General features: G+C 50.8%; 1 protein-coding gene across 3 annotated transcripts in view; it reads right to left on the minus strand.

Annotated features, from left to right (window-relative positions):
* Positions 1–22,907, minus strand: part of AHCYL2 (adenosylhomocysteinase like 2) — a 79,421-nt gene that overhangs the window by 27,042 nt on the left and 29,472 nt on the right. The window contains exons 1-2 of one of the 3 annotated variants that reach the window (XM_061346865.1): positions 11,391–11,488; positions 2,226–2,334 (exon numbers count right to left, since the gene is read on the minus strand). In XM_061346865.1, the coding sequence (XP_061202849.1) occupies positions 2,226–2,334; positions 11,391–11,441 (160 nt within the window). In that variant the 5' untranslated portion in view covers positions 11,442–11,488. Of the gene's footprint in view, positions 1–2,225; positions 2,335–6,580; positions 6,732–11,390; positions 11,489–22,907 lie in introns of those variants that run through there. The other 2 variants (XM_061346864.1, XM_061346863.1) reach the window with 2 other exon arrangements.

Consider the following 22,907-nt stretch of genomic DNA (forward strand, 5'->3'; position numbering starts at 1 on the left):
AGCACTGGAATGATGCCAAGGAACGACAGCATAGCGCTGCTGCTGTCGGTGTGCCAGGCTCCAAGGGACCTGCTCACATCATAATCTGCTCAGGGAGGAGAATAAGACATTGCTGGAATTCCTCTCCAGAGGCTCCATCCTCACCAGCATGGGCAAGTCCAACCCTGCAAACCACACACTCAGTTTGGGTTCAGAGTCCCACAGCACCTTTGGAAGGACCAGGAGCCTGGCTTAAGGACAAAAGAGCACCTTGTATAATACCAAGCTCTTGTCTATTGAGGACTCCAGAGGAAAGGATGAATTAGCTAAAAGAAAATTGTTTCCTTGAAGACAGCTGATCTGGGCAGAGGCTTCTTTAAAACCACAGATCTTGAACCACTGATCTAAGATTCAAACTTAAACATGGGAGATTTAGGTTAGAGATAAGGAGTCAGACTGGAGAAGAGAAGGCTCAGGGGGGACCTGATGGCTGCCTCCAACTGCCTGACAGGAGGATGGAGCCAGGAGGGGCTGGGCTCTGCTCCCAAGGAACAAGGGATGGGACAAGAGGAACCGGCCTCAAGCTGCACCAGGGCAGGTTTAGATGGAGCTGAGGAACAATTCCTGCCCCAGAGGGTGCTCAGGCATTGGAACAGGCTGCCCAGGGCAGGGCTGCAGGCACCGTCCCTGCAAGTGTTCACACAGCGTGGAGACGAGGCCTCAGTGCCATGGGTCAGTGGTGGCCTTGGCACTGCTGGGAATGGTTGGGATGGATGATGTGAGTGTTTATTTCCAATCTAAATGATTCTTCCCCTCCATTATCACCTCTATGCTCTTCCTTCTTCTTTTCCAACCTTTTCCCATCCCAGGAGGGCTTAATGTGTTATTCTGACTGAGCTACTGCTCAGCCCTGAAAGGAGAATGACAAATATCCATGCCAAGAGGTACTAATGGGATTTATCTACCCATCCTACAACTGCTGTGGGGCTGCAGGTCTCCCATCCTGACTGCCAGCCTAGCAGCTTCATTAGGAGGGAGTGATAACACTTTCAGGAGCTAATTAATTGCAATTGCTGATGCTTTAATGGGAGATGTGAAGTATAATGGGTGGAGAACTCCCCCAGGTTGCTCCAAGTTCTTCCAGCTGTGAATTAAGAGCCAACAAGATGACATGAGCCAGGCTAATCCGTCTTCAAACATGACAGTCAGAAACCGTGTCCTGCTGATCAGGTATCAGATGGAGCTGGAAAATCTCCAGGAATGTTATATCAATCCCAGACTTTGTTAAAGAAGTCTAACCATGAACTCCAGCTTGAAGCAGGCTACCCAAGATGACGTTACAAACACAAGCCAAGTAGATTACAAAGTGCATACGAAGCCCATGCTGATGTCTCTATGAAAAGGAGGCTTCTCCTAAAAGCCCTTTGGGTGGGAATGCAGCCAATGTTACCCAGCTTTTCCTCAACCTTAGGGGGTTCTTCTAAGCCTTTGGAGGTTCCTCCAAGCATGCAAGGCAGCGTGAAAGAAGCAGCAACCCAAAAGGTGAGAAAGGAGACAAAGAACAGCCGTATGTTCCACAGGAACCATGGTGAAGACACCAAACTCTGTATGTGGCTTTCAATGTTCCTGTATGATGTTCAATGATCAGATCACAACCTCCAGCAGTTGTATCTAATGGAGACAAGCACCTGCCTCTGCCAGGAGCAGACAAGACCCAATAGTCACAGCTTGCCCCCTTTGCTCTTCTAAACCTGAAAACGTGAGAAGCTTGTTGGTCCTCATCTAGCATGTTCTTCATGTAGCAGGACACACGTGTGGCCTTGAAATGTCACTGCTGCCCTTCCAAAGACTCCAATTTCATGTGCAACGGTTGAGTTTAAGGCTAAACCTGTGTGGGATCCATGTGGGTTTATTCAAGAACAGAAAGGGAAGATAACATGGAAGCATAAAGACAATGGGGAAACTGTTTTGCTGTGCCTGGAAGGAAAAGGAAGGGGAAGAGAGGAGGAAAAGCAGCAGCCAACTGCACTTGAGGGTTATAAGATGTCAGAAGAGTTTAGAGCACCAGAGTAACTCAATTTTCTACCCAACTACACATGAAGATGAGGAATAAAAGCAAAACCCCCATTCCATGCCTTCCCTTTGACATCACTAACCACACCGCAGCGGTGGTTCATCCTGGAGCAAGAGGCAGGACAGGCCCAGAGGCCTGCAGAGGTGGTGTCACCAGAGCCAGCCTCACCCACCTGAGCTGTAGCTGTCTGTGGAGCTCTGGGAGATGGAGCGGGACAGCGAGCGGCGGCCGATCTTCGTCGGGCGCTTGTTGAATTCCTGCTTTTGGTCAGCAAACTGGATCTGGTCAGAGACAGGGATAGATCAGTGAGGGGTGGAAAACACAGCTGAGACACATCCATCTCTAGGTCCCAAAGCCTTGAGCAGACACTGACAATCGCAGTTCCTATAGGGACAGGGTATGCTCAATTGACTCTTTGTTTAATATCAACCCCTCCACAGATGCAGCATCCACAGACTCGGCTTCCAGATACCTTAATGCTCTCTTTTAACCATATAAATCAGAAAGCTTCTCCACACCAACTCAGAATCATAGAATCATAGAATAGTTAGGGTTGGAAAGCACCTTAAGATCATCAAGTTCCAACCCCCCTGCCATGGGCAGGGACACCTCGCTCTAAACTTAGGTTATTCAACACAAGAGAAGCTCCATTAGGGCCACCCAATATCTGCAGAACTGATGCAGACACCAACCCATCTCCCAGTATTTACTGTGGTGACCAGTTTGAGATGTTCCCTAATTGCTGCATGAAACACATAAAGCAAAAACAACACTTCAAGTAACAGATACCACTTCTGTCTTAAGAACCAGCTGAGATTAGGTACATACTCAAGGCTGCTGTGACAGTTGGGAGCATGGATGCCTGGAGAACACAAGTATTTGGGAGTATTGTATTGAAGAGGACACAACTTTATACAACAAGTTAAGACATAAAGTGGGTAAATGAAGTGATACACAGGCTGGCAAAGTGTAACCATCCAAGCTGAAGAGCACCTGCACTATCATTCACCAGCAACACCTACACTAACACCACAGCCATGGTCCTAACACCAATGTTTTGTGTCTATCCTGTTGCAGTGGAGCTCGTTTCACTGCTGTGGGTGACCAACAGCAACCTGCTCAACTGGAGATGAAGACTCAAGCCTGTTTCCATGTCAGTCATCACCAAGGAAGGAAGATTTCAGATTCCACATGAACATCTGGGAAGCCCCAAGACCAGCAGCGGGTTTAGGAGCAGCTGAGCACAACCAAGCTGATGCCCCATATAAAATGCTCTGTGTGAAGGAAAGTAAACCAAGGCACTGCTTGTGCAGGCTGATGAGCTGCCAGACCTTCCCAGCTGAGAACAGGGATCCCCATGAGCATCTGCAGTGAGATGCTACCAGCCCCACCTTCACTTCACCCTGTTTGCTTTGCAGGTAGAAACGTAGTGATGGAATCCCAAAGTGGGCTCAGAAAACAGCCAGAGGTGGCTCATGAATTCCTGAGGGTGGAATCTGTCACCTGAGAGACCTTAGAGCAGCTCCAGTGCCTAAAGGGGCTGCAGGAAAGCTGGAGAGGGGCTTGGGACAAGGGCCTGTAGGGACAGGCCAAGGGGAATGGCTTGAACCTGCCCGAGGGGAGACTGAGCTGAGCTCTTAGGCAGAAGCTCTTCCCTGTGAGGGTGCTGAGGCGCTGGCACAGGGTGCCCAGAGGAGCTGTGGCTGCCCCATCCCTTTAAGGCCCCTTCCAATACAAACCAGCCTGGGATTCTATGATTGATTTTTGGCACATCCCTGCCCGTGGGTCTTGGCTGTGGTAGTACTTTGAGAGCTCTGAATGCAATTACCAATCTTTATGTATCACTTGAAATAATTGCATTGAATGTCCTTGAAGAGGTGATGTTGGAAAGGAAAATGTTAATTATAATAGGAATTATTCCTCTTTTGTTACACTTCCAGCCCATCTCCCTTTGCCAGGAGCATCAGTTCCCACAAATACCCTGATGTTTGCTGAAGCTGCTGAGCTCTCGAGGGATTTGCTTTACATGAAGCAGAACCCAAGCTAAACCCCTCCAAAAGAAGGTGATTTCAGGCCAACAGCTTCTCAGACAAGGGGTATAAAGAAAGCTGGGGTGCGTGTGTGCAAAGACCCAGTTCCACCGGGATCAGAGGTGTTAATCCTCACCACGACTCCTGGCTGTAAGCTGAGTTTGATGTGGGGGTTTTTTTCCCTCCCCTGAGCCAGTGTCCTTCTCTTGTTTGGTTTAAGATTAGCAGGAGCAAGCCCCCATGTGCTGCTGCAAATCCTCTCCCAGGTCCTTGCTCCAGCAGCCTGGAATGGCTGTCCCTGGGCCAGCTTGCATTTGGGTTCACAGGGAACCCTGCCTTAGCCCCTCCTCACCTTTGTCCTTCACTTGGTGGCCTGAAAGCCAGGTATGAACTCTGAGCATCACCAGCCCTGCTCAAGGGCACTGTCAAGTGTCACTGCCTGAGCTTAAATTGGAGTTCCCAGAATGGAATCAAGTTATTTCTGGTTTGATGACTCCTTTAAAAAGAACTGCTCTAAATACCCCCAAGGGGTTGTTAATGGACTCAATTAATGGCTTTAGTGTTTGGGGATGTAAATACTTAACCCTGTTGGACCAGACGGAGTCAGTTTCTACTCACAGCAAAGTCCAAGGAGATTTGCAGTTGGAAGTTGTGTTTCCAATTTCACAGCATCCCAGACTGGTTTGTGTTGGAAGGGACCTTAAGACCATCCAGTCCCAACCCCTGCCACGGGCAGGGACCCCTTCCACTGGAGCAGCTTGCTCCAAGCCCCTGTGTCCAACCTGGCCTTGAACACTGCCAGGGATGGGGCAGCCACAGCTTCTCTGGGCACCCTGTGCCAGCGCCTCAGCACCCTCACAGGGAAGAGCTTCTGCCTAAGAGCTCAGCTCAGTCTCCCCTCGGGCAGGTTCAAGCCATTCCCCTTGGCCTGTCCCTACAGGCCCTTGTCCCAAGCCCCTCTCCAGCTTTCCTGCAGCCCCTTTAGGCACTGGAGCTGCTCTAAGGTCTCCCCTTCAGGAGCCTTCTCTTCTCCAGGCTGCCCCAGCCCAGCTCTCTCAGCCTGGCTCCAGAGCAGAGCTGCTCCAGCCCTCGCAGCATCTCCATGGCCTCCTCTGCACTCGCTCCAACAGCTCCACGTCCCTCTTGTGCTGCTGCCCCAGAGCTGGATCAGGACTGCAGGGGGGGTCTCCCCAGAGCACAGCAGAGGGGCAGGATCCCCTCCCTGAGCTGCTGCTCACGCTCTGGGGGTGCACCCAGCACACGGGGGGGTTCTGGGCTCAAGCTCACACTGAAGCTGGGTCATGGGGAGCCTCTCCTCACCCAGCACCCCCAAGTCCTTCTCCTCTTGAACCAGACTTTACAATAAACCCTGCCCTCACCCCTTTAAGGGTTTCAACCCTTTAAACACTGCCACAGGCCGGGCTGGCTTTAGCTGAACAAGGCACTGACTGCCAAGAGATGGAAGGAAGCCATAGAAGAGAAGGCCAGGTCAAGGCTCAGGTCTGATTTCAGGTCACCACCACCTTTTGCCTTTATCCTCTGAGTAACAAAGACAGCGTCAAGGACAACTGAATTTGATGTGTTTAGGGTCTCTACAGTACCCATGCTGAGTTTCGTCTCCCATGGACATGTGAAGGGAACAAGGTCCCAGGAGGAATAAACCCTTAAGCCAATTCTCACAGCACATCTTTGGTTTGGAGTGGCTATCTCAGCAATGCACACTCCATCCAGCCAGAAGGAGAAAACCAGACCTTGCTTACCCACACCAAAACTCTGGCTTAAATCCCTACCAAACGGCACAGGGCAAGTGATGGCACAACACAACACACCATGTTCCAGCCCTGCTTTAAAGACTGGGGCATCCAAGACACAGACCAGAAGTGTGATTTGGCTCCAGGCTGCACTCACCCAGCTCACACTGAAACATTCTGAAGGTAAAGGCAACTTTGCCCATCTAAAGCTCAAAGGAGAGGCTGCAGCAGCTTGAATTTAGGAGTCCAACCTGTTCTGCAGCTACAGAAGTGCTGCTGCTTTCAGCTTGCAGCAGGAATAAACCCAGTTGAAGCTGCAAAGCTCACCTGCAGAGGCACAAGGGGTTAATGGCTTCTAATTGCAGGTGCTCATTACATTTCACATGAGCTCAGTCTCACTTCCACCCGAGGTTCCTACCACAAAGAGCTGCTCTATGCTCCTTCGAGGCTCTCCAGGTGAGGTTTTCCTGGGTTATTTCCCTACTCACGGACTCCTCCATCACGGTGCTCTGAAGAACAACCCTGCAGCGACCTGTTTGCCTCAACACTTCATCACTTCAACCCTCCTGCTCGCAAGGGAAATGAAGAGGAGTGATGTGGGGATGGGGATTTTCTCTAGGCAGGGGGAAGTCAGCTCCAGAATGGGGGAAATAGGAAGGAAAAGAGGGGGGAAAGAAGGATACAGTGAGAAACAAATGTACTTTTAGATAGAAAAGTGCTATTTTGGTACTAAATAGTGCCCTCACCTGGGCTTTAATCCCTGAGTCCCCGTTCACGTTGTATTTCTTCTTGCTCAACATGACGGCACCAGCGCAGCGCTTCCGCACCGTGTCCCACCAGGACAAGGGCTGTCCCCCCATTTATAGCTCCCAGCCCTGCTGATCCCGATCCTGATCCTGCCCGCTCTGGTTTCAGCTGCGGGGTGGAGGGAAGGAGGGAGAGAAGGAGGGAGGAGGGATGGGGAATTGCTGGGATTTGCAAACAACCTTTCGTTTGGCAGGAAAGGACCCTAAGATGCAATGAGGCGTTACACCAAACAAGCCCTGCTTGTGTTTTAGGGTGAATTACAGAGTTTTCCTGACCTCCAAACACTCAGTGTCCGTGTTCCCGGTGGCCTGGCTGGTGTGTGCATAATAATAGCTGGTTTAGAAGGTTAGAACATTGCCCTGCTCGCTGCAATTTACTTGCTAATCAGGCTCCTTTTAACCTGGGCTCTCCCCCTCCACTTTGATTTTCCCCAATGGCAGATGGTTCCATTAACAGAGACTCATTAGGAGAAAATTAACTAATGAGCAACTAAAACAAGAAGGCATTTGTTAGATAGCAAAAGGAGGGGGAATTATGTTGGTCCCCTGTGGCAACAAGTGCAGAGTCAGTCCTTGGAAGGGTCCAGACTCATCCTGCTGTTCCCATGTTGGACCATTCCTCCTAGAATCCCAGACTGGTTTGGGTTGGAAGGGACCTTAAAGCTCCTCCAGTCCCAACCCCTGCCACGGGCAGGGACCCCTTCCACTGGAGCAGCTTGCTCCAAGCCCCTGTGTCCAACCTGGCCTTGAGCACTGCCAGGGATGGGGCAGCCACAGCTTCTCTGGGCACCCTGTGCCAGCGCCTCAGCACCCTCACAGGGAAGAGCTTCTGCCTAAGAGCTCAGCTCAGTCTCCCCTCGGGCAGGTTCAAGCCATTCCCCTTGGCCTGTCCCTACAGGCCCTTGTCCCAAGCCCCTCTCCAGCTTTCCTGCAGCCCCTTTAGGCACTGGAGCTGCTCTAAGGTCTCCCCTTCAGGAGCCTTCTCTTCTCCAGGCTGCCCCAGCCCAGCTCTCTCAGCCTGGCTCCAGAGCAGAGCTGCTCCAGCCCTCGCAGCATCTCCATGGCCTCCTCTGCACTCGCTCCAACAGCTCCACGTCCCTCTTGTGCTGCTGCCCCAGAGCTGGATCAGGGCTGCAGGGGGGGTCTCCCCAGAGCACAGCAGAGGGGCAGGATCCCCTCCCTGAGCTGCTGCTCATGCTCTGGGAGTGCAGCCCAGCACACGGGGGGGTTCTGGGCTCAAGCTCACACTCCATCACTTGAGCAACGTGCAGGAGGAACCATCTTTCTGAAAGCCTGGATTCCACAAGGCAGTGTTTCAGTAGTGCCAGTGTGTTAAATGTGTTCTTAGCCACGGATATTTGTTTGTGTTGAAGGAACAAAGGGAGAAAAGGAGAGTTTTCTGTGTGATTAAATCCCACGAGCTCTGCAGCCTTGCTTACAACTCCCAAATCCCCCTGCACCAACCTTGGGACAGAAAGGGCAAGCTCTGGAGCTGATTCAGATTTCTCAGTGTACGACAGAGCTGGTCGAGTCTGTGGTCTCCAAGAGCTGTCACTGCTGGAGTCCTCATGTGACAAACTGCCAGGGAAAACATCTCATCCATCCCTGGTGGTGTTCAAGGCCAGGTTGGACAGAGCCTTGGGTGCCATGGTCTAGTGTGAGGCGTCCCTGCCCATGGCAGGGGGGTTGGAGCTGGATGATCTTCAGGTCCTTTCCAACCCAAACCATTTCATAATTCTATGATTCTATGTCAAGTGATAAGGTGAATTTAATTATTATTTTGTTTAAATAAAGAAGCATGAAGATTGTAAGAGAAATGATTTCACAGTGTCTAGAATGGAAAGGACCAACGCAACTATTCTGATGTTCCACCAGGGCTTGCAGCTCTCAAACCAAGCCTCCTCCTGCCTTCTCATCCCTATTCATGAAGGAAAAGCTGGTTTCCTCCAGCATGTGACCTGCCCAAGCCAGATACTGCATCTCCTGCTCCACTTTCCCCTGTGAAACCGAAGATGTGCATGGAGAAATGGGGTGCTGGCATCTCAAAGGCAACTGAGGATGCTCAAGGCCAGGTTGGACACAGGGGCTTGGAGCAAGCTGCTCCAGTGGAAGGGGTCCCTGCCTGTGGTAGGGGGTTGGAATTGGATGAGCTTTAAGGTCCCTTCCAACCCAAATCAACCTGTGATTCCACGATGCTTGAAACAATTGGCAACCATCAGCCTGAACGACACAGGCAGCTCCTGCTCTGCTAATCCACCTCCCAGATCATATCACTTCAAGAAAGGGGCTGTCCCAACTCATTTGTTCTATAGTTCCACATGCCTTAAACTAATACGTAACCCTGACAGTGCTGCTCACTGAGCCAAAACTTTCACTGCAGCTCAAATGTGTTTAAGATTCCAGTTCTGCAGGCAAAAGGTCGCATGGAACCCAACGCTGGGATTAACACAAACACTTAACCCTTTGGCATCTTCCTTCTGGGAAACAGCTTGAGGAGGTGGAGTTAAGGCTGAGTTTTAACCTGCAGAGGGGAGACTGAGCTGAGCTCTTAGGCAGAAGCTCTTCCCTGTGAGGGTGCTGAGGCGCTGGCACAGGGTGCCCAGAGAAGCTGTGGCTGCCCCATCCCTGGCAGTGCTCAAGGCCAGGATCCTTGTAGCCCCCTTCTGAACCCTCTGAGGTCTCCATGCAGCTTCTCTTAGTCAGAAAGCTCAGGGTTTTACCCAAGAAGTGAAACACTCTGAGCCCATATGTGGCTCACAACACATTAAATGACTTCAGCTTGTGCTGTTGCTCAGGTCTGTAAAACCCCAAACCCCTATCACAGCCTTGATGGTGTTCTGAAGACCTAAAAGCAATCAATCTCCTCTCAACCATTAGACCCACAGAACATGGAGAACTCATACTGTATCCTCCTCTTCCAAGAAGCAATGCAGAAGGGATTATTATTATCCTTTAATAATCCGTTTTGTCAATATTTGGTTAATAACAAGAGGTGTCTGCAGTAAATGAGGTCAACCTTGGTGAGAACATCAAAAGTCCATTTGAATAATGACCTTTAAAGATAATGAACATTGTAAAGCTTAAGCTGATTCTTTGCTGCAGTGTGGCTGTTCAGAAACCCCATGAAATGCAAATGTTACAACCCTGATTAAAACCATTGCTGCAGAACATGACCTTAAGGCCTTTGAGATGGAGTTGGATGCCACAGCAGCTTTAAAGCACATATAAAGTCATATATCCATGCTGCAGGAGGAGTGCTGTGGCCATAGGGGCTATTTAATGTCATCTGGTCCTGCCCCAGCAGCGCCAGATCCATAAAGGAAAATATACAGAGGGGGACAGATCCATAGGGACAGGTTTGCTGCTTGTTTTGAAGCAGAACTCCACAGTTTTACTATTAGCACTGAGAAATCCACATTGGAAATAATAAATACGTATTTATTTCTGGGGTTTATGCAAAATGGATCAGTGCTAAGTCTGAAATGCAAAATTAATGTGAAATAAATAGGACTGAAGTTGAGTGAAGCCGCAAGAACTCAGAGAGTCCTGGACTGGTTTGGGGTGGAAGGGACCTTAAAGCTCCTCCAGTTCCAACCCCTGCCATGGGCAGAGACCCCTTCCACTGGAGCAGCTTGCTCCAAGCCCCTGTGTCCAACCTGGCCTTGAACACTGCCAGGGATGGGGCAGCCACAGCTTCTCTGGGCACCCTGTGCCAGCGCCTCAGCACCCTCACAGGGAAGAGCTTCTGCCTTATCCCAACCTGAACTTCCCCTGTTTCAGTTTTAACCCATCACCCCTTGCCCTAATTCAGTCTGTAAAAGATGAATGAAAAGCAGAATAAAGTGTAATCTTACCCAAATAAAGCTTAAAAACATGATGGGGGGGGAGGAATCAATTTGGATATAAAAGGGAATAGCGAAGTTTGAATCCCATCACCTTGCAGACTCTGCAGATAGAGATCAAAGCAGGAACACCTCTCCAGGAGCACCAGAACATCCACTTTTGGAGTGATTTCAGTATTTTTAGAACTACCAAGAGGGATGAGCTCAAAAACAGAAGTGGGAGATGAGAGCAGAGACCTGGGATGGTGCAACAAACCCTGATGGAGGAGTTCAGTGCTCCTCAAGTACCGTGAGCACAGGACACCGCAGAGAGCCTCAGGAGACCCACACAACCTCCTGCTTCCCGAGCAGCACATCCTGCTTTTTGGAGCAATGACATTGTATTTTCAGCTGCTTTGGGAATTCTTGCCACCAGAGGTGCAGAGTGAGGTTTTGTATTTGCTGGTATCTCTCAGTTTAACCACCAAATGGAAGGGAGCAGCACGCAGTGCCCTCATGGGTGTCTTGTTTTAGAGGGTTCACTCCAATGACAGGATGTAAATTGATGATCAAAATGAAAGGAGCTGAAAAAAACCCAGGATCTGCTGTGTTGTTCCTGATGAAATTCACAGTCTCATTGAGCTTTCTCCCTCTCCTGCTCCCTGCTGCTCCTGAACCACTATAAAGACCAGTTCTTAATATGGGTGGTGGGGTGGCCCCTGGGGACCATTCCTCCATCACTCCTTCACCTTCAGCTCATGCTGAAGAACGATGCTGTGCTGGCAGGGGAGGACATCTAAGGGTCCTCATAATACCAGACTTTAAGGACCCTCATTCCAGCTAAACACCACCACATCCCAAGGTGGAGATCTGAAGATCCCTCCTGACATGAAGCAGCCATCAGCTATGTAAGAAGCTAAATAACTCACCATCCACTCAGGCAGATGGAAAGCAGAGGCACTGCTGTCCCACTTCTCCATAGGTGACACCCTCCACGCTCACATTTGTTTGGTAAAGGGGATGCAGCCAAGAAAGCTCCCTGCTCTTGAGCTGCTCACCAGGAATTCACTGGACAGATCTTCCCTCAACTGAGGTCTTCGTTAGGAACCAGCCAAGTGTCCAGGGGGGAGATGAGCAGCTCAGTTCCTCATTTCTGGTCACAGTCCAGCCCTGGATGAAGAGCTCAGATCCAGCCCATTTCTGCAGCCGTCATTTCACTGTCCCCAGCTCTGCTCCATGGTTGAGTTAAGAGAAAACAGGATCAACCTCACCATGGCATGGAGGAGATGTCCATCCATCACCTGCCTCTGTCCCTAGCACTGTGACACCATCATCCTAGTGCCCTGGTCCATTTAGAAGCAAGATCTAAGAGCTATACTTAAGCCTCCTGCAATGAGGACTATCACCATCAAAACTACATGCAACTGCAAATAAAACAGCATTTGGACTCCTCTAATGCTGAAGAGCTTCCAGCTTCAAGCTCCATGGAGTTAGAAATGAACTTCAGAACCCCGTGGCCTCGCAGAGAACCAGATGAAGGATTTTAAGTGGTTCACATTTAGGTCTGAGGGACGGATCAGGGATGGAGCAGGCTGGTGGGGCTGCAGCTCCCTCTGCTGAGCACACTCAGCCCTTGCTCTGCAGAAGGCAAACAGCACAGAAAGGAAGATCTTGGGAGACAAAACGATCGCAAAGGGATCTCCTGCTCCTCCTCCAAAGGTCCAAAGCCAGCAGCTCCGCAACAGCCCGGACTGGGCTATAAACAACATGCTGCTCTTTGCAGTGCTGAAGAGCTGAGCTGAGGTTTGCAATCAACTGACACCTCTCTGGTTTATAGAATCCCAGCCTGGTTTGGGTTGGAAGGGACCTTAAAGCTCCTCCAGCTCCAACCCCTCCCACAGGCAGGGACCCCTTCCACTGGAGCAGCTTGCTCCAAGCCCCTGTGTCCAACCTGGCCTTGAACACTGCCAGGGATGGGGCAGCCACAGCTTCTCTGGGCACCCTGTGCCAGCGCCTCAGCACCCTCACAGGGAAGAGCTTCTGCCTAAGAGCTCAGCTCAGTCTCCCCTCGGGCAGGTTCAAGCCATTCCCCTTGGCCTGTCCCTACAGGCCCTTGTCCCAAGCCCCTCTCCAGCTTTCCTGCAGCCCCTTTAGGCACTGGAGCTGCTCTAAGGTCTCCCAAGTGACAGATTCCACCCTCAGGAATTCATGAGCCACTTCTGGCTGTTTTCTGAGCCCACTTTGGGATTCCATCACTACATTTCCACCTGCAAAGCAAACAGGGTGAAGTGAAGGTGGGGCTGGCAGCATCTCACTGCAGATGCTCACGGAGATCCATCCCCCTTCTGGCAGCCCCTGAGCTTGCACAAACATTGCCTTGGTTTACTTCTCTTCACTAAAAGCATTTCACTTGGGGCACCCGCTGCCACAAACCTCCCTTCAACGGCTTCCTCCTACGCTACAAAGAACTTGCTCACTTGTTTGGGAGCCACCTTCTTGCTCTCCACCAGCAGACACATCCCACTGGCCTCCCTGCACACCTGCAAGGACAGAGGCAGCTCCCAGTTCCCCCCTCACTCTCCTCTCTCATCAACTGAGCTATTCAAACACTGGAGATGTTGGAGTTGCTGCTTCTGGGTACCCAGGGTGGCAGGAGGCTGCAGGTGAGAACAAGTCCAAGAGGGGTGACTCAGCTCTGGAGGCTGAGCAGATCTGCTTTGCCTCCATCACCTCCTCGGCCCATTAGAATAAACTGAGAGGAGTTTGTTATTTTTTAGGGCCATATTTTCACTCCATTGGCAAGCTCACCCCTCCAGACTGAAAGAAGCTTCTGTTCCGTGCTGCCTTCAAGCCTTCAGGCCATGACGTTCCCATCTTCACAATGCACTGAGCTTAACTTGAGCCAGGACAAACTCTCTATGGAGGCACTCAGACAGCAGTTGAGCTGTGGAGGGTGGTAATGTCCCCTCCTGCACCGGGACATGGCACTGAACCCCGGTCCTGCATGGAGCAGACATCTCAGATGTTCCCATCAGACCCAACACACCACCAGGCACCAGATGTACTGGATTTGCACAGCACCCATATTGCCATATAACCAGCGAAGTGATTCCCAGAGCATGAGCTATGCCAGCACAAACATCCCCCAGGCTCCTCCAATACATCAGAATCATGGAATGGGTTGGGTTGGAAGGGGCCTTAAAGCTCATCCAGTTCCAACCCCTGCCACAGACAGGGACCCCTTCCACTGGAGCAGCTTGCTCCAAGCCCCTGTGTTCAACCTGGCCTTGAACACTGCCAGGGATGGGGCAGCCACAGCTTCTCTGGGCACCCTGTGCCAGCGCCTCAGCACCCTCATAAACCTTCCTGGCATTAAAGCAAACCCCATCTCAGCCCCTGCATAACAATTATGGCTTCTAAAACTTCTTTTTAAGGTTCCCCATCGGATGCTGTCTACCTGCTCTCACAGCAAAGGTTGTTCCTTACAACAGCTGCCAGCACCACCAGCTCCAGGGACCTTCAGGGCCTGGAGCTGCAACACAGTCACAGGCAGCCTTATCCCAGACACTGTCTTAGGGACAGAACAAAGGGAATGGCTTGAACCTGCCAGAGGGGAGACTGAGATGAGCTCTTAGGCAGAAGCTCTTCCCTGTGAGGGTACTGAGGCGCTGGCACAGGGTGCCCAGAGAAGCTGTGGCTGCCCCATCCCTGGCAGTGCTCAAGGCCAGGTTAGACACAGGGGCTTAAACTTTCACCTTTCTCTTCATGTGAGAGGGGAAGACACTGAAACCACACTGAAACAAACTCTACCTGATGCTCCCCAATGTTGCCTGTGGCTGGTGGCTTCCAACATCCATCACACAAATAAGTATTTGTTATTAACACTACAGGATATCAGCACGGACCTGCTTGGAATGTTGGTCTGTGCTAAGGAAAAGCTCCAGGAGAAGTGTTAACAACTAGGAAAAGCTTTGAAAAACCTCTTTCAGCAGAGATGAAATGGTCCCCAGGCCAAATGAACCTTCCAGGCACTGAAAGCTAAACAGGAGCAAAGCCCTGAGCAGAGAACCAGAATTCTTGCTCAAATACACCTAACTATGTGCTTTGATGTCCCTGCTGAGAAGCTGGGTCCAATCCAGTGACTTGCTTTGAGCGCTGTAGCAGCAGCATCATGAGAACAGGATGGGCCATGGTATGGGGGAAGAACCAGGTGGTGAGAAATCCATGCAGGATGGAGGGCTGCATGAGCCATGCTCAGACACGAGGGGGAGCGAGAGCCTGCGGAAAAGATACCAAGTTTAAGCCCTGAGATGTGAAGGGAAAAGGAAGGAAACCAAGAAGCCTTTGATTGGCTTCACGTGGGGGCATTTGTAGAAGCATCTTCAAGCATGAGCTGACTGGAGAACCAATGGAGATCGGCAAGAGGTTAGTAACCTTCACCTACGAGTCCCTGAGCTGATGGTAACACGACCTGGATGTCCCAAACTCTCCTAAATCCCCCACCCCTTGTCCCACTGTAGCACAACCCAATCAAGTGGGAGATGCCCTCACAGCAGCACCCGGAGAACATGGGATGCCTCCATTCCCCCAGTGCTGGTGTTCAAAGAGCAGGTTCTAAACTGTCCCATTGTAAGCCTTTGTGCCAAGTTAATATCAGAACTGCCCTTAAAGGAGATACATACCTGCTACAGAACTTTTGGGTTTATGGAGTATCAGTTTACCATGAATATTGCTACAGCACAGACTGTTAAGACCTTGGGCTGAGTATTTCCATTATAGAATCCCAGACTGGTTTGGGTTGGAAGGGACCTTAAAGGTCCTCCAGTCCCAACCCTGGCCATGGGCAGGGACCCCTTCCACTGGAGCAGCTTGCTCCAAGCCCCAGTGTCCAACCTGGCCTTGAACACTGCCAGGGATGGGGCAGCCACAGCTTCTCTGGGCACCCTGTGCCAGCGCCTCAGCACCCTCACAGGGAAGAGCTTCTGCCTAAGAGCTCAGCTCAGTCTCCCCTCGGGCAGGTTCAAGCCATTCCCCTTGGCCTGTCCCTACAGGCCCTTGGCCAAAGTCTCTCCCATTTTGCAAGTCTAGTGCAAAAAGCTCTTCCAAGACTCCAGCAGTGGTTTTACAACCATTTTCCACTCATCCTTGGGGCTATGTGGGTGCAGTGAAGCAGGAAACAACTCAGGGCTCCAGCACAGCACAACAGATAGAAAGATGGTTGGTATTTTTAACACAAACAGGTCACCGCCTGGCCCCACAGGCAAGAAGAGTGCAAGTTACTGCATGAGACAGGCAGCGTAAAGCAAATCCTCTTCCCCACAGGGGAAAACTACATTTGGAAGCTCTTCCCTTTTAGGCTCTTCAGTGACACCTATAGAATCTGCTCGTATCAGCTCTTCACCCTCCTCAGCTACTACAAATACTTACCAGAACTCATTTTACTGCCAACTTACTCCACTCTGGCAGCTCTGTCTCACCCTTTGCCTTGCAGAGAGCCCAATCCCTGAGTACCCATAGTTCTGTTGATTCTGTGGACCATCAACTAAGCTTAGTTAAAGAGTGTGCAGAAACTGAAGGCTGGGCTTTAGTTTTAGGTAGGAGGATCTCTAGTTAGGGCTGAAGTCCAAGCAAGGACCATCTTCACAGACAGGAGTAGCTCCTGGTATCGTATTCAGTTATAGTGGTGTAACTGGTGGGTATGCATTTAAGTATATAAAGGTCTAGGTGTTGTGTTTACAAAAGGTGTTGACTTGCACATGGGCTTCAAGGGACATGAGTTAACAGCTACAAATCTGTTACTGAATGAAGATGATGATGAGGATGCTGCGAGGGCTGGAGCAGCTCTGCTCTGGAGCCAGGCTGAGAGAGCTGGGCTGGGTCAGGCTGGAGAAGAGAAGGCTCCTGAAGGGGAGACCTTAGAGCAGCTCCAGTGCCTAAAGGGGCTGCAGGAAAGCTGGAGAGGGGCTTGGGACAAGGGGGTTGGAACTGGGTGAGCTTTAAGCTCCCTTCCAATGCAACCATTCCATGACTCCATGCAAACAGAGCCTATCTCCATGAGTAGATCCACATTCAGTCCCAGGAACATCAGCCAGCAGAGCGCGTCCCCTCCAGCTGTGAGATGACAGCAGCAGACTGATGGGGTTGTCTCACTGCAGACTCACTCCAGCTTCCTGCATCCCTGAGAAATCCCACCTCCCACACATGGATCCCGGGCTGCCGAGGGAGCTGGGAATGCCAATCCTCAGTGCTGTCAGACAAAAGAGGGAAATGAAGTGAATGAGCAAAGCTTTAAGCAGTGGACCTTGGTGTAATGAGAAACAGCTCCTGAGCACATAATGACACGGCATCCTTCCCTGGCTTTCTGTTTTCCCATGGGAAGGAAGCTATAGGGTCTGAAAAGGAAAAGCTTCAAATGCAGCTTTGCGCTAAACACTACTTCATCCTGCACAGTCTCCGAGGGCAGAAAGCAACAGGGCATGGGGAGATCCAACAGCAGGGGCTGCAGTAAGGAGAAGAAACAATCTTGCTCATTTAATACTGCTGTTCTGCTCATAGACTGACACAGAAGCACGTGAGGAACAGCTTGAGCCAAGTGTGTGGCAAATACAACCAAGGGTTTATCTGAAATCTACCCCAAACACAGGGTTTAGCCCCATGATCTCACTCAGCCTCTGCAGGCTGGCACCTCCTCAGGGCAGAGCCACAGGGCTTTGTCCAGGCAGGACGCTCATGAGCTTTACACCACTGAGTACATCCCACCCCAGTGTTAAGGAGTCTTTACTAATCCGGTTAAAGGTCCCTGATCACACGGAGATTAGAGCCTCAATCCCCAGTGATGGATGTTGGGTCTTCACTTTCCCATGGTCCAAACTGGAACCATCTCAACCCATCTTGACTATGCTCCACCACCATATGACATCTTTAATGGGTATTAAACCCAACTGACCACAGAGCTGACCCCTGTTTAGCACATCTAAGCCAGGTCTATAAGCCTGTGTTTGGCTCACACACACCTTCCTCCAGTAATTCCCTTGACTGCTTACCCTCAGGGTTAATCCCATTTAGAACTTTCCATTATAAACCACCAGATTACCAGTTTTCCTGCCTTTAGTTTGGTCTGTTGGTCCCCCTTGGCATCAAGTTCCTACTGAGTCTCCTCAATACCCTCAGCAAAATCATCCTCTTGGCATAAGGGAAGTTCTTCAGTATATGAAGACCATGTGAACCTCCTGGGACACGCTGTGGGTTAACTGCTGCTACCAGAAGTAAAGATATTTGCAGAAACCACATTATCAATACTTAAAACAAATATAAGCCATCATCCATCCATCCATCCATCCATCCATCCATCCATCCCCAGTTTGGATTCTTTATTCTTTAAGGCTCTAAGTCAAGCTTTCTGTCACAGCAGTCATTCTGGGCTGGAAGAGTGGGCTCACAAGAACCTTATGAAGTTCAGCAAGGACAAGCAGAAAGTCTTGCACCTGGGAAAACACAATCCAGGAGGGCAGCAGAGGCTGGGATCTACCTGGAGGATCAGCTCTGGGGAAAAGGATGTGGTGGTCCTGTAGGACACAAGCTCAATATAGGGGAAGAGTGTGCTGCTGCAACAAAGAAAGTCAATGGGATAATGGGGAACATCAACAAGAGCATCACCAGCAGAGATAAAGGTGTCCAATCTATTCAGTGCTTGTCACATCTGGAGTACTGTACTCAGTTTTGGTCCCTGCTATACGAAAAAGATGTGGATGGGTCAGAGAGGGTCCAGAGAAGGGACCCAAAGATGGTTCAAGGACTGGGCAGGATGTGAGGAAAGGCTGAGAGAGCTGGGCTGGGGCAGCCTGGAGAAGAGAAGGCTCCTGAAGGGGAGACCTTAGAGCAGCTCCAGTGCCTAAAGGGGCTGCAGGAAAGCTGGAGAGGGGCTTGGGACAAGGGCCTATAGGGACAGGCCAAGGGGAATGGCTTGAACCTGCCAGAGGGGAGACTGAGCTGAGCTCTTAGGCAGAAGCTCTTCCCTGTGAGGGTGCTGAGGCGCTGGCACAGGGTGCCCAGAGAAGCTGTGGCTGCCCCATCCCTGGCAGTGTTCAAGGCCAGGTTGGACACAGGGGCTTGGAGCAAGCTGCTCCAGTGGAAGGGGTCCCTGCCTATGGCAGGGGTTGGAACTGGATGAGCTTTAAGGTCCCTTCCAACCCAAACCAGTCTGTGTTTTATGAACAGAGCACAGTAAGTACAAACTCCCTTTATTAATACAGAGTTATTAGGAAGGGAAATAAAGCAAACCCCAGTGGGTACAGAACAAACGTCCTCTGAGAGGGAGGGAAGCAGCTCCAGTAAATGAAACAAGGGAGCTTTCTGCTCTGTGCTTCCTCCAGGTTAATGAGGCCTCAGTGAAATCAAGTCTGACAAGTGCCATTAACATCCATTAATTGAGGCATTCCAAGCCTTTAGCATCCAGCACAACACAGGGAGCACGTGTGTTGGCTACAACAGCCCAGAAGGAACACAGCTCTTGGTGAACAGCTCTGTTCAATGCCTCAGTCCACAGAAAGCCCTTGAGAAGCTCAAGCCTGCTCTTAAACATGAACTTTCTCTAACAGCCTCCTGTTCCCAAGGGCTGGATGTGGGATCTCCAGGCACCTCAGGGGCAGGAATGGTTTATTCAGCTTGTCTCTTCATCCCAAGCTGTCATGAACCAACTGCATCCAGCAATGATGCTACATCTAAATCCAGACCTACCTAAAACACTGCATCAAAAACCTGACTTTAACAGCAAGGGAAGTATTTTCCTCATCAGATTTATGCCCTTCTTTTGAAGACAGCTCTGGAAAACACACACAGCAGCACGTTTCCATCCCACTTACAGTGATTTTCTACCCTGTTGGTTCCTGATTTCCCTTCCCACCTGTAGCTCTCAAGGGTTGGGATACACCAGAGACTCTTCCTCTCCCACCCCTCAGTAAAACCCATCACAACCCACGCTTTGCAAGTCATTCTAACCAAATCTGACAGCAATCAGGTTGGAAATGAAGGTATTTTTTATACTTGGAATGCTTAAGGAGCCATAATCAAAACCTGCATAGTCAACAGCCCCCTGAGCTTCCCTGTGGAGACATCACCCCACTTGGTGCAAAGGGGAGCTCTCCTCATGTCACTGCAATGAGAGCCCCCAAACGCTCCAACAAAGTGTAATGAACCCAACTTTATAAGCAAAGAGGAATGAGAGGTGCAGGTAAATCAATGAAGCTTTCTTCAAGGGCATTGAAAGCTCAAGCAGAGCAGTTAAATCCACGTGGGATAGTTCCAATGAGACTAATGAGGGATTAGCAACAATTTCTCTCTCTCAACCAGAACGCTCTGACAGTTGAAAAGGAAAATGCTTTAGTCTTTGTATGTGGGTTTAGCATTTACTCCCATGCCTGGGAATGGGATGCATGAGGAGACAGGCGGTTAAAACACATGGAATGTATGGTGCAAGGACTGGGAATTCTAAAGGAAGCAACAAAATCCAGTGAAGAAACTGCCCTTTAATATTTGGAGAATCATGGAATGGTTTAGGTTAGAAGGGACCCCAAAGCTCACCCAGTTCCAACCCCTGCCACGGGCAGGGACCCCTTCCACTGGAGCAGCTTGCTCCAAGCCCCTGTGTCCAACCTGGCCTTGAGCACTGCCAGGGATGGGGCAGCCACAGCTGCCTTTATTCCCAGGAAGGGATGTGTTTCTGGGATCAGTGCTGTCACTGAGTGCAGGTTGGCTCTCACAGGACAAGTTGTATCCGACTCTGCAAAAAGCAAACCTGATCCAGCCCAGGGAACCCAAACCATCATTGGCACAGGGTGCCCAAGGAAGGGATGCATACCCCACCCCTGGCAATGTTCAAGGCCAGGTTGGACACAGGGGCTTGGAGCAAGCTGCTCCAGTGGAAGGGGTCCCTGCCCGTGGCAGGGGTTGGGACTGGAGGAGCTTTAAGGTCCCTTCCAACACAAACCAGTCTTGGATCCCATGAACTGTCGAAGACTCATCTCAGCAGAACAAGAACCGTTCCCTTCGTGACAGAAACAAGTTGCCTCCATCAGATTAAAGCTTTGCTGTCACTCACACTTGGGAAGGTTTTTAAGGATAAGCCAAGCTGTAAATTAATATTAGCTCCCAGTCCCAGGGGCATTTCATGAGTGGTTTAGGAAACACCCTCTGCAAGGACAGGTCTTTGCCCTATATAACCCCAGAGCAGCATATCAGTTTACTGCAGGTTCACGCTGCAGCACCAGAGTATGACTCTTCCCTGCCCTGGCTGCACCACCACAAAACCCAACTGATGTCTGTTCAAGAGCAGTTTTCACCCAAAGAATGACCCAAGTTGCTTCTGACCATGTGAGAGCAAAAGGCACATCACCTACGGATGCTGCATGTGCTGAAGTGCTGCTGACTTTGATCCAAGGGCTTGCTTCCAGAGTGACAGATGAGATCATAGAGCTCAGATGCTAATACTGCCTAGCAGGAATAAATAAACCATTCACAGCATATATTACAGACCATGTAAGGGGATATACCTGCAGAAGACAAGATGCCAGTGCTGTAAATCTTGAATGATCCAACAGGATATTCAGTGTCCAGGCACCACATACCCTGCCTTGTGTCCTTCAGCTGCTACCATCACTACACAGAGTAACACAGAAGCAATAACTGGATTGAGGGAGCTCTAATGACATTCTAAAACCATTTAAGCTTTACTCCCTTGGTGTGAGATCCTGGTAAACTTAGATTAAGATCTTGGAATCATGTAACCCCAGACTGGTTTGGGATGGAAGGGATCTTAAAGCTTCTCCAGTTCCACCCCCTGCAACGGGCAGGGACCCCTTCCACTGGAGCAGCTTGCTCCAAGCCCCTGTGTCCAACCTGGCCTTGAACACTGCCAGGGATGGGGCAGCCACAGCTTCTCTGGGCACCCTGTGCCAGCGCCTCAGCACCCTCACAGGGAAGAGCTTCTGCCTAAGAGCTCAGCTCAGTCTCCCCTCGGGCAGGTTCAAGGCATTCCCCTTGGCCTGTCCCTACAGGCCCTTGTCCCAAGCCCCTCTCCAGCTTTCCTGCAGCCCCTTTAGGCACTGGAGCTGCTCTAAGGTCTCCCCTTCAGGAGCCTTCTCTTCTCCAGGCTGACCCAGCCCAGCTCCATATTGGAAGCACAGGATTCCTGCTTTCACACACAGCTATTCAGCTTTGTTGGAGCAGCACCACATAGGAACACACGCTCTGGCTTTTCTGCTATGCCCCCTGTGATGGATCCCCTCATTCCACTCTCCCATCACTATCAGAGTAACCGCTACGCACGCTGGCAAGGAGCAGAGCAGAGCAGAGCAGAGCAGTGCTCACCACCTTCCCTGCCTCCTACACAGCACACAGCATCCTCCTGGCTGCCTGGAGCTCGGCATCATGCGGTTCCCAAGCAGCAGCCACACGTGCGGCAGCGGCAGTGTCTGGGTGAGGTGGTGCCTGGCACTGCATCAGAGTCCCTGCCTCCTGGAGAAAGGGGGAGCTCTGTGGGCTGGGAGCTGGGAGCGTTACACACAGGAACATCCACTGCCTTCAGGCACGTTGAGCAGCGTGTGATGGTGACTGATTTGAGTGCTGGGCACAGACTGGTTCTGAAGCATGCCCGGTGCTGAGCACTGGGTTTAATGAACTATGCATTGAAAAGCTGTTGCCATAGAACCACAGAAAGGGTTGGAAGGGACCTTAAAGCTCCCCCAGTTCCAACCCCTGCCACAGACAGGGACACCTTTCCCTAGAGCAGCTTGCTGCAAACCCCAGGGATGTGAAGAAATGGGAAACCCTGCAGTAAGGGATTGCTTTTTGTGATGACTGAGCCACTCATGGAGTATTTTTATTAGAGGGGAGACTGAGCTGAGCTCTTAGGCAGAAGCTCTTCCCTGTGAGGGTGCTGAGGCGCTGGCACAGGGTGCCCAGAGAAGCTGTGGCTGCCCCATCCCTGGCAGTGCTCAAGGCCAGGTTGGACACAGGGGCTTGGAGCAAGCTGCTCCAGTGGAAGGGGTCCCTGCCCGTGGCAGAGGTTGGAGCTGGAGGAGCTTTAAGGTCCCTTCCACCCCAAACCATTCCATGATTCTATGATTTAACTTAAAACCAACTACATCAGGTTACTGACTACACAAACCCAAACATACTATCATATCAGTAACACATTTCCTTTCTGGTGTCATCTGCAGAGTATCACGAGGCTGCAGACTCTCAAGCGACCACCACAACCCACATTACGTCCCAGTAATGTACTGCAGGAAGACGGCTCCTATAGTGCTCACAACACTACACATTCCATACACAGTTACACCTGAATTAGGGATTCCAGGGGGAATCCTAGTGTGGACAGCACTAAGATGCCCCATTCCCAGTGCTGCTGCTCTGGCTTCAGCTCCGAAGCATCACTTGGATTGAAACCT

The sequence above is a fragment of the Neopsephotus bourkii genome, unplaced genomic scaffold (genome assembly GCF_033783945.1).
Source record: "Neopsephotus bourkii isolate Nb327-2 ecotype Australia unplaced genomic scaffold, CSIRO-AGI_Nbou_v1 NB_281, whole genome shotgun sequence".
Lineage (NCBI taxonomy): Eukaryota > Metazoa > Chordata > Aves > Psittaciformes > Psittacidae > Neopsephotus > Neopsephotus bourkii.